At 39.5% G+C, this 12,332-nt stretch overlaps 1 protein-coding gene across 1 annotated transcript in view; it reads left to right on the top strand.

The window, feature by feature from the left end:
- The window catches only part of EMCN (endomucin), a 112,647-nt gene that overhangs the window by 61,414 nt on the left and 38,901 nt on the right, over positions 1–12,332 (top strand). Inside the window, exons 6-8 of the mRNA XM_007948871.1 lie at positions 4,978–5,061; positions 5,291–5,350; positions 6,892–6,987. Of these exons, the coding sequence (XP_007947062.1) occupies positions 4,978–5,061; positions 5,291–5,350; positions 6,892–6,987 (240 nt within the window). The remainder of the gene's footprint in view (positions 1–4,977; positions 5,062–5,290; positions 5,351–6,891; positions 6,988–12,332) is intronic.

Raw genomic sequence — 12,332 nt, 5'->3', positions numbered from 1 at the left:
GGGCAATCTTACTTCCGTAGTGATACTGCCTCGGAAACCCAAGGAGGGGTCGCTATGAGTCGGGGCCGACTCGACGGCAAATAACAACAACAACAACAACATTTTACTGATGAGTAAATCAAATTTCTGGTGAGCTCTGATGGTGGAGTGCTTAAGGCATTTGACTGCTAACCAAAATATTAGTGGTTCAATACCACCAGCCACTATGTGAAAGGAAGATGGGGCAATCTACTTCTGTAAAGATTTACCACCTCAGAAACCCAATGGGGGTCGTAATGAATTGGTATTGACTTGATAATAGTGGGTTTGGTTTGTTTGGGTTTAAAACAAAACTTTCAAAAGTATTGTGCACACACACTTGTCTTGGTTTCCTAGGACTTCTATTAGCAAATACTTCAAACTGGGTGCCTTAAAAGAATAGAAATGTATGGTCACACAGAAGTCCAAATCAGGATAGTAGCCATATTGATTCCTTCTGAGGGCTCTGAGAGAAATTGTGCCATGCTTCTCTCCTATTTCTGGTCACTCTGAGCAATCCATGCCATTCCTAGCCTTGTGGATACATCATCATGTGGCTTCTTTCCCCTATGTGTTTCTGTATCTGTCCTCTTTTACAAGACATCACTCAAATAGGATTAGAACCCACCCTACTGTGGTATGAACTTGTGTTATTCTAACTGATAACATCTCAAAGGAAAGTCCTGTTCCTAAATAAGTAACATTCACAGGTACCAAGGGTAACATATTCAAGGGTAACTTTTTTGGGGGAATACAACTCAATCCACAATAACGTGTGTGTGTGTGTGTGTGTGTGTGATATACATATATTTACTTACATGTTGTTGTGTAGAGAGAGCACAAGAGAGAGCTGCCATGTAGCCTGTGTTTTGGTTACTTTGTGTCACTGTAACAGAAATACCACAAATGGATGGCTTTAACAAACCAGAGTTTATTCTCTCAGTTTTGGAGGCTGAAATCCATGTTCAAAGTAAGCTCTAGAGGCTTGACAAAAGCCCTTCAACGTTGGGTTTCAGCTCTGCCTCTTGTTCCTGGCCCACTAGAGCTAGAGGTGTCTCTTCACTCACACAGCTTCTGAATGATGAGGCTAAAAAGCCCAAGACTGACAAACAACATGGCACAGTCCCAAGAATACCAAATAACACAGCAGGCCACTAGTTCAAATCCAGACAGTACAAGATCAGCAGGAAATATAGCAGGCTATGAAATGAAGACTTGGCTACCTGCAGGGTTCAGCTTGCCAAAAAGCTGCAGAGACCTTTCTCAATACTTCTTATATACTGGAAGCAGATCACATCCCCAAGGTAGCTACTTAGATGCTCCAATAGATTCCATCATGGAGTTGATTACCAATCTCACCATGAGAAATAACTACCACCAGCTGCCCAGCCACTCAAAACCAGGTCCAGGCATGTTGACACGTGACCTTAACTGCCACAATCCCACCCCTTGTTGACTTGACACCTATACAGATATTCATTGGGTAGCATCTGTACACATCTCCTTTATTGGGTGGCTCCAGTCCTGTAGTTCATCTGAGTGGTGACCTCATCCCCTTGGCCTGGAAGGCCCCATTCCTCTACCTCTTGGGCATGGCAGCCCTACCCCCTCACTTTTGGGCAACAGCTATGGCCCCATCCCACTGGCCCATATGAACGAGCAGCCCACACACCATAGCCAAGTTGATGAAGGTCTGACTCTTTGAAACCTGAGAGGCTATGGTGGTTCCAACCCCAAAGGCCATAGTCCTACCTTTCGAAGCTGAGGCAGCTCTGCTTCCCATTTCCTTGGTCTCTCACCTTCTACCAATTAATACCCAAAGACAATTCATTTCACCAGGAATCTTCCTGCCCAAAAGACAGCTTTCGCACTCCATGGACCAGTAAGGCTGTCACTGTCTCACACAGATCTCTCAGCTCTGCTGCTGCTATTTCTTATGTCAGGGTCTCTCTGCTGGGGTCTCTCTGCCAGGGTCTCAGATCAAGAACACACTCCACTCCTGTTTCCACATTTTAGGTATCTGTAATAGGAGCTCTGGTGGCGAAGTGCCTAAGACATTTGACTGATAACCAGAAGGCTGGTGGTTCCAACCCACCAGCCACTCCTCAGAAGGAAGGTTGGGCAACCTACTTCCATAGTGACACTGCCTTGGAAACCCAAGGAGAGGTTGCTATGAGTTGGATCCGACTCCATAGCAGTGGTTGCATTTTTTTGCATTGTCAGAGTAGAACCCCTCTCTCTCGGTACAAATTTCTGTTTTGGTTACCTCTAGTACCACTCTAGCAGAGGATACCACAAATGTGTGGCTTGGACAAACAGGAATTTATTTTCTTACAGTTTTGGAGGCTGGAAGTCCAAGTTCAAAGTACCTGGCTCTAGGGGGTGGGTGAAAGCCCCTCAGCCTTGGACTTCAGTTCTGTCTCTTGCTCCCAGACCACTGAAGCTGGAGGCTTTCTTTTTTCTTTCTTTCTTTCTTTCTTTTTTTTTTTTTTAATTGTGATTTGGGTGAAGATTTACAGAACAAATTCACTTTCCATACAGCAGTTCACATATACTTTGTCTCATGTCATTGACCACAGTTTACAACAATGCAACAGCTCCCCTCCCACTTCCTCCCCATAGTTACCTCTTCCCAGTGTCCATCCCTCCATATACTCCTGTCCCCTGAGCTGTCTCCCTGTGCATAAGCAGCCTTCTTTCTCCCATGATTGTTCTCTCCAAGGAGTGTATCTACTTGAGGTAAATGCTTAACTCATATGCCTGTATTTTGTTTGGCTGGAAACCACAGGTGTGGGTTCAATTCTAGATCTGAAGGGCAGCTAGGGTCCATAGTCTCAGTGGTTCCACCAGGCTCTATTGGACCAGAAAACCTGGTATCCACTGAAGCTGGAGGCTTTCTTCACTCAGGCAGCTGCTGGCTGCTGAGGCTGACAAACCCAAGGTTGACAAATAAAAAGGCATAGTCCCAATATTACCAAACCACATGGAAGGCCACTAATTCAAGTCCAGAGACAGTCCCAAGATCGGCAGACAACATGGCAAGCTGCTTAACAGTGACTTGGCTACATGCAGGGTCCAAGTGTGCCAAAAAGCTGCAGAGACCTTTCTCAAATCTCTGTATACACTGGAAGCAGACCACATCCATAAGGCTGCTCCAGTAGATTCCACCATGGATTTGATTACAATCTTATCATGGGCAAAAACTATATCCAGCTGCCCAGCTACTCAAAACCAGGCCCAGCCAAGTTGACATATAACCTTAACTACTGCTACTGCAGATGGCAGTAAACTAGGACACAAAGTCTTGAAAGTTTGTCCTTGGGAAATCTCAACCTGATGAATAGTGTTGATTATTTAATCAGACACCTTTTTCTTTACTAACACAACTAGAGAAAGCATTCATTCTCACTAAAGCACTTGACTCTGGAAAAAGTAACTAAAAGTACCAAGGTTTCAACTAGTTCCCACTCTTTCATTTATTATTTCTTTTTATACCTGCTTAGTGCACTAGCCTGACATTTTTCTTTGTTCTTACCGGCATATATCTAGCTTCCTCCTACAGATCTCTTGCATGGCAAGAACGGCACAGGCTCTAAACATCACTCTTCCCCCACAGATGTCAAAAATGCACAAGCATGTAGTACGTGCTGGGCTGTGGGTGGCAAAGAAGGAAAGAGCCAAGGCAGTAAGATGCAATATCAATTTTTTCGATGAAATTGTACATGGCTTCAATATTCCTAAAGGGGCCATAATCATAACAAATTCTTCTTAGTATAGTCAGTAGTCAGATACATTTTACTGCACAACCACTATAGTTGGTACACCATGTGGAGAGTGGTGGGAGTTACAGTCTTTGGACTCTTAAGACTTGCAATTCATCAGCAGGACAAGGCAGACAGCTATGATAGAAATAGAGTACTTCATACTGAAAGAGAAGGAGAATGAGGTATTTAAAAAAAAAAAAATTCTAAATACGACCTATGTTTTGTCCCAACTTCACAAGAATAAATTTTATAAAGTTATAAAATGTTTAGATGTTTATATTTCTTTTAAACTTATTGAAATTTTTGACTATTAAATAATAATTTTTAATTATACAGTTTCGTTTCAGTTCTTCAGATTGAAGATGGCAAATGTTAGCTTAAGGAAAAAAAGTCTTAATATAAATGTAAAACACACATCATAAAAGCTTGAGGTTTAGTGATAAAAACAAAAGAGTCTTCTTTGATTTCTTTTCCCCCAGCCTTCTACCCAAAGCCACAATTACAAAGTTTTCTCTTTAACAATTAAGAAACATTATAATATCTGACGTTTGGGCAATTTTTCCCATTTTAAGTATTGTGATGGAGAAAACTCACTATCACACAAAGTTAAAGTATCTGAAATTTGAATCATATTTTTGCACAGATCAGCTTGTTTGTATCCCATAAGAGAGAAGCTCTGGTAGCATAGTGCCTAAGGCACTTGACTGCTAACCAGAAGGCTATTGGTTCAAACCCACCAGCCACTCTTCAGAAGGAAGGTTGGGCAATCTACTTCCATAGTGATACTGCTTCAGAAACCCAAGGAGAGGTTGCTATGAGTTGGGGCCGACTCGACGGCACATAACAACAACAACAACAACAACAATCCCATAAGAATGTTGTGCAGTAGCTTCTACAAGGCATAGCCTAGGAAAAAGACGAATTGACTTATTCTAGTTTTCTTGACCAATTCCTGAAGACAGGATAAACCAATAAATAAATGAATAAATGATACAATGAAACCAGTGTTTTGTAAATTGATATTTACTGTGTTTAAAATAGATGACCTTATGATTTAGCATTTAATTTTATCCTATTATTCAATGATATGCAGATAGTTTTGCAGAACTTCAGAAATGCAAACAGTATCTGCAAAGAAATTAAGTAGGAAAAGTTAATACCACAGTCTGACTCTAGATTTGTGTTTTTCCTACAGTTAACACTTTACAACCAGAGGCATCACTTTCTAAAAGCACATTCCCTTCAATATCAAGGTCAGAAAACATCTTACAGTCTCAAGGTATGATTTCTGTGTGTATGAGTGGAAATTTGCTTTACTTGCCCCTTTTCACCAAAAGAACTTGACAATCTTAATTCACAAAACAGAGCACTTTCAGGATAGGAGAGAATTTCTTTACACTTGCTTCATGATATCCATAAATCTGAGAAGCTTTTTAATTGGAGAGGGAAGAGGATTGTGAGAATTGGCTGCCTTATTTCAAAGTTGACTTTTTCTTTGTTTCTTAAAATAATAGGCACTGAAAGTGGAAAAAATGCAAGCTCTTCTTCAACCAGTCCCTCTTACTCCAGTGAGTAACAGATATATCTCCATTCCTAGAAGCTGATATGCAAAATATTTGAATGTGCACCAAAGTGGAAAGGGTTGTCAAGTCATGCATAAGCTTTTCTCAACTTTACTGAACCTGCTATCTCATTATAAAACTGATCGAACAGTTCTATGCTTTAAGAATTTCCTACAGATGAGCCCTGTCTTAACAAGCATAACTTTGGAATTTATATTCTTTACCTTAGTGCTAATCAATTACCACCAAGGACCAAAGGTGAATTGATGGGGTGAGTCTCAGATAAGCCACAATGCACAGGCAGAGATCCCCAAATAAATCAACTGTTCTTCTTTACAGAACTTTATGTTAATGTTAAAAATGGCCTTTTAAAAACATTCCATTTTAATGATGCATATATATGTCATAGAACAGATAGATATGCGTGTACTAAGGCTGAGTGAAGAATACTCAATAATTTCCCTAGCAAATAAAAATATGATTAATATATATGAAGCTAGAGTCATAAAAGATAATCTTCAGTTTAGGAAAAGCTCTTCCATTAAATAAGTCAGCATGGAAATTATTAACCTGTCTGTTCATTTTGGAAGGCACCAACGATTCATTTGCACAGCATATAATTCAACAAGTCTCACTATAGGACTATTATGAATGTAGTAAAATTTAGTTAAAACAAATATTTAACCATAATAATGGAAATGTAAAGTACCTTAAAAATGAATTATTTAACTATTCTCATTCCTTGATAAATATATAAGAAAAATCTACATAAGCAAATGAGAATATATAACTATGTAGTAACCATAACTCTGTAGCTGTATTTATATCTATGTAAAAGATTTTTTGCCTTTAGAGACTGTCTTTTTACCCTGGAAAAGACTGTGAGAAAAGAAGGCAAGTGATTAAAAAAAAAAAAAAAAAACTCCTCTTAAAAAATGGAAAACCTCTTCTTAACTTATTGCAGGAACACCCACTCCCCAAATACACACAGACATACACATGTACATCTATCTTAAGTCACATTGTTTATTTAAAAAATAATATCCACTGTGACATCCACTATATCCAGTTATTTTATGATTTGATTAGTTTTAAGGTATTATTGTGGTAAAATATTTGTGAGGTTTTTGTTTTAGAAAGCCAGTATTGATCTTTTTTTGTTGTTGTTTTTCCCCAGTAACTGTAATATAAAATACTGAAGAAATGATGTATAAATGTGACTCTAAGTACAGATCTAGAGCACATCTTTTGCTCACAGGTCCTCCATCTCCTCACTCCAGTCTCCAGGAAGGTGGGGGAACAAATCTCTCTTAGGTTGGAATTTTGGTTCAGAAAGGCTACAAGACTGACATCAAGTGGATATGTCAGAAATGACAACTAGAACAAAACCTGTGACTCAGATAAATCTTCTTTGCCTAAATTAAAATTTTCTTAATAGATTGATGTTTAAAGAAGAAAGAAGGCATGCACGCTTTTTTTTTCAGTTAATAAACTACTGTGAAATTCAAAAGCTGCGTTAATTGACAGTGTATCCTAACTCTTTTTAGGTATTATTTTGCCGGTGGTTATTGCTTTGATTGTAATAACACTTTCAGTATTTGTTCTGGTGGGTTTGTATCGGATGTGTCGGAAGACAGATCCAGGTAAGTGACAGTGTTTGGTTTTGTTTTCCTGAAAGCAATATATTTTCCCAGTCCAAACCTGAATTTAAGCTTTTAAGAAGAGAAGGGACTTATAGGAAGAAAAGCAATTCCATATTGCTTGATAATAGAAATGGATAGGAAGATGTAAATAAATCCACTGATTGTTAGTGAATGTGAAGAGCTGGGATTAGCTACTATAGAGTGGCTGGTGGGTTTGACCCGCCATCCTTCTGGTTAGCAGCCAAGTACCTTAGGCACTATGCTACTAGAGCTCCTGTAGTGTATATAATTGTTTATGTGCCTGCCTCTCCAATAAGCCTGGCAAACTTTCAAGTCACAATCCCCATATTGTTGACATTGCATTATACCCAATATGTAACGCACTGCTATTGAGTCAGGGAGCTCTGGTGGCGTAATGCCTAAGGCATTTGACTACTGACCTGGTAGTTCAAACCCACCAGCCACTCCTCAGAAGGAAGTTTGGGCAATCTACTTCAGTAGTGATACTGCCTCAGAAACCCAAGGAGGGATTGCTATGAGTCGGATCCAACTCAACGGCAGTGGGTTTGGGATTTTTTTTTTGGGGGGGGGCGGCTATTGAGTTGATTCAACTCATAGTAACCCCATAGGACAGAGCAGAACTTCTCCAAAGGGTTTTCAAGGCTATAAATCTTTATAGAAGCAGACATCTTTATCCTATGGGATGACTGGTGGGTTCCAACCGCTGACTTTTGGTTGGTAATTGAACGCTTTAACTACTGTGCCACCAGGGCTCCTCACCTAATACAAAATAAATAAATAAATAAACCCTCACTTGACTGCTAACCAGAAGGCTGGCGGTTCAAACCCACCAGCCACTCCTCGGAAGGAAGGTTGGGCAATCCTACTTCCGTAGTGATACTGCCTCGGAAACCCAAGGAGGGGTCGCTATGAGTCAGGGCTGACTCGACGGCACATAACAACAACAACAACAGCCATCAAGTCAGTTCTGACTTACAGAGACCCTTTAGGACACAGTAGAACTGCCCCATAAGGTTTCCAAGGCTCTAAATCTTTACCGAAGCAGACTGCCTCATCTTTCTCCCACAGAAAAAAGCATTATGCCTAATACATAGCAGCTGTTTAATGTACATTTGTTGAGTTAAATTTTGAAATTTTCAATAAAATATAACTCCTTTTTTCAACATTTGGGTTTTAAATATTTCACCAACTAAATTCTGCTTAAGTATCGTAAGCTATTAAAATGTAAAGTACAATTATTTTTGTGAGATATAGAAGCCACACTGTTCTTTGTTTACATCATGGACACTTCTCAGGACACTAACAGATGTTGTTCCTGAGGCCAGTCATTAATGCGGTGGCACACGCACAGCTTGGCGCACAATCATGATAGTACAGGAAAAGGTGTGAGGCCAACACAGCAGTGCTCATGCTAGCTCTTGGTGAAGATAAGAAGGAAAAAAAATCAATATACTTTCCTTTGGCACTGAGTGAATAAACTTTTTAATAATATCTGAAGTATATTTCTTACACAGTTTCCAGAGGGGAAATAACATTTTTATAAATCAGTTTAATTTCTTTAAGTTTCTAAACTACCAATCCTATTCTTTATGGGAAACCGATCAATCCAGGTTAAAGCATGTGAGTATGCAATATATATAATAAGTAAAGAATTGTGTCCTAAATTCATTTATAAACTTATCATGTACTTAGAACTTCATTGCATTAAAATACTTGGAAATAAGTTTTTGAAAATTTCACGTATTATATTAAAGAAGACAATGTATGGATTGGATAATTCAGAAAATAATGTATAAAACTTCTACAGTTATGGATAGCTATTATGAAGAGATGCAATACTTTATAATCAAGTGTGTATAATAAGCCAATTCTATCTGGTTATTTTAACTTTGTTTTACAAACAGAATTTACAGCATTGTTATCATTAAATTAGCACCATTAAACACCCGCAGTTAATCTCTCTTCAAGTATGTGGGTGACTGAGACTTCATTAAGTTCAGAAAATGAGTAAATCCACTCTGCTCCTTGGAAGACAGCATGAATCAGAGGTTTTGGTATGAAATTAAGTTTATCTAGATAATGTTGACAGTAATCTGAGCTTCAACTCAGGACAGGAAAGAGAAAAATGAAGAAAATAGCCTATTGACATGCATTATCTACCAATGAAACTGTCATTACTGTACTCTAATGGAAAATAGTAAAACAAACATAACAAAAAATCAACTCATTTTGAAACAGGGTTATAAACAACACAAGTATTGTTATAAATGATACAACATAAAAGCCATAAATAATGTTATTAAGACCTTATTATGGTAGGGGCCCAAGATAGCAGCTTAGTCACACATACCACATCATCCCCCTATAGCACAGACAGGAGAAACCAAGTGAAACAGATATGGATGACGATCTGGGAACCAAAAATAGTGAACAGAAGGGTGAAGTATTAGATCAAACATCAAATGGAGGGGTAAACTGAATGAAAACTTCAAACCAGATTTACAGATCGTAGACATTATGCCAGCCAGCCCAGTAATGTGGCTGTCTTTAGACAAAATAAGAAGACTTCCCAGATTAAGAGCATAAGAAGGCAACTTCGCAGAATTGCAAGGAGGAGACAGAATACAATGTAGACAAATCCACAGCAAAACAAGATGAGCAGAATATGAACCAAACCAAAAATCCAAACTCACTGCTGTTGAGTTGGATCTGACTCATAGCAAGCCCTCCTTGTGTTTCCAAGGAGATGTCTCTGTGGAAGTAGATTGCCCAGTCTTCATTCCAAGGAGTAGATGGTGGGTTTGAACCACCAGCCTTCTGGTTAGTAGTCAAGTGCCTTAGAAACCATGCAGCCAGAACTCCCAGAATATGAACCACTCACTGCCATAGAATCATTTCTGACTCATAGAGACCCCAAATGGGGTTCTCAAGACTGTAAATCTTTACATAAACAGATCACCCAGTCTTCCTTCCATGGAGTAGCTGGAAGGTGTGAACTGCTGACTGTCTGGTTAGCAGTCAAGTGCTTTATCCACTATGCCACCAGAGCCATACATCAAAAAAAAAAGAAAAAACCTGCTGTCAAGTAGTATCTGACTCATGGCAACCCTGCCTTGGGTTTCTGAGGCGGTAACACACTATGGAAGTAGATTGCCCAACCTTCCTTCCGAGGAGTGGCTGGTAGGTTTGAACTGCCAGCCTTCTGGTTAGCAGTCAAATGCCTTAGGCACTACACTAGCAGAGCTCCTAGAACCATACATAAGGAGGGAAAATACAGTAAGACAAGCAAGATCTCTAGGGATCCAGGTGACCACATATCAGGGAGGGAGCCAGAAAATAGGGTCAGAACTACTCACCACAGCAGCCAAGATCATTTGGTCACATGTAGACTAGAGGATCCATAGAGTAGCAGCTTCAAATTCCCCATCCAACTGGAGTCTGGACATTTTTCTTGGACTTGGTCTGAGACAGGTCCTGACCACCAGATGCACTCTACAGGGAGTACTTCAATGCTCATGCTGGTGTCCAGGGAAACACTCTCCCACTTTCTACCTCCCTTTACCTGTGACCACGAGTGTGCCTCGCCAGCCTGCAAACAGCAACACACTCCCACCATGCCCTCCCAATGACTGCAAGGTGAAAATTCCCACTTCTCCCTCAACCCAGCAATATTCAGCATGTACTCCTATACTGACTCCAGTGACCAGAGGTATGCCCTGCTCTTCTGCCCAACTTCTCTGGTAGTCTGCAGAGTGCACACCAGCACTACCAGAGCAGCAAACAGAAGAATACACCACCCTGTCCACCCCATCCTCTGCTGGCTAGCCCACTCAACAATTGGTAGCACTTGCACATGTGTTGCCAGATTGGTGAGTGGATGTGAAAGCTTCCTCTATTCACTGTCTTGAAACTGATGGTGTGAGTTCCTATGCCACATGCCATGTGACCCATGCACCTCTGGCCCAACCACTTGACAACAAGCAGCACACACACATAGAGCCCAAACCAGCAACTAATGAGAACTTTCTCTGTACACAGTCTTGTTGACTGGCTGAGCAGACACATTACTTCCTCACCAATACCAGTCATATCCTGATAGGCATCATCTGCCAAACAATGAGCAAGAAATCCTGATGCCCTCATCTAATATTTGCCTGGCAGCAACATTCCATATGCCATGCTTAAAGAATTACTGCAGGCTGACCAAATATGCACAGAAATCCCTTGATCCTGCACCACCTACTAAGATGCCATTTTGTGTTTGCAGAATGGGCCTATACTATCCATATGTATAGCACTACCTAGCAGTGGATATGGAGATGTGCTGCCCTTACCACCAAATAATGCACTAACTTCTAGAACCAACACAGAAGAACCCCATCTTCTGACAAGAACTGTGGAGGGAGGATGACCACCAAACACCACTCAACATCAGGGTGAAAACCTACTCTTCAACCTACACTCAACCATGTAGGAAAAGAATTATAAGCTAAATCACAAAGGATTCATATGTGGGTGTTATGCATCATACACACTACAGAGGAAACTGAACCCAGGTAACTAACACTACCAAAGTCACACATAGACCACTGCCACAAAAAACAACAATTTGAATAATACAAAGGAAGAAGGACATTCTAAAGAGGAAGAGAAGAAACAAAGCTCCTGATATATCAACACAAAACACAAAAAGAAGCACAAAACAAACATAAATGCAATCAAAAAAGAAATATGAAAATAAATTGATTACTATCTTAAAGTCTAGGAGACAGCAGACAGTGAAAAATCATATGAAGAAACAGGATAAAGTGGCTCAGATAAGTGAGCAAAATAAAGAGGCAGAAAACCTTCCTGAGGAGGAAATGGTAATAGAACTACCTGATAAGGAATTCAAGACTTATGTTTAGACTTCTCAAAGAGATCAAGGAAAGCATAGACGAAACCCTAGAAGAATTCAGAAAAGCTTTTTAAGAACAAAACAACAGACTAAACAGACAATTAAAAACAATACAATAACATCAACTAGAAATTCTGAAGATATTAAAATATTAGAAATAAATAATTCAATGGAAGAATATAGAAGTAGAATTGCACCAATGGAAGAAAGAATCAGCAAAATAGAGACACATTCCTTGATACTCATTTTGTTGAGGAATCATTAGAAAAGAGAATGAAGAAAGACTAAAATAAAATGAATGAAGAAAGAGAATAAAGAAAGACTAAGATAAATAAAGAGAATGAAGAAAGACTAAGAGTTATGTGGGACACTGCCAAGAATAATTTACATGTAATAAGTTCCAAAAGAGGAAGAAAAGAAAAAAAAA

This window comes from Orycteropus afer, unplaced genomic scaffold (assembly GCF_000298275.1).
Source record: "Orycteropus afer afer isolate SDZICR_OR568_19922 unplaced genomic scaffold, OryAfe1.0 scaffold00229, whole genome shotgun sequence".
Classification (NCBI taxonomy): domain Eukaryota; kingdom Metazoa; phylum Chordata; class Mammalia; order Tubulidentata; family Orycteropodidae; genus Orycteropus; species Orycteropus afer.
This window is presented reverse-complemented; position numbering and strand designations above follow the sequence as displayed.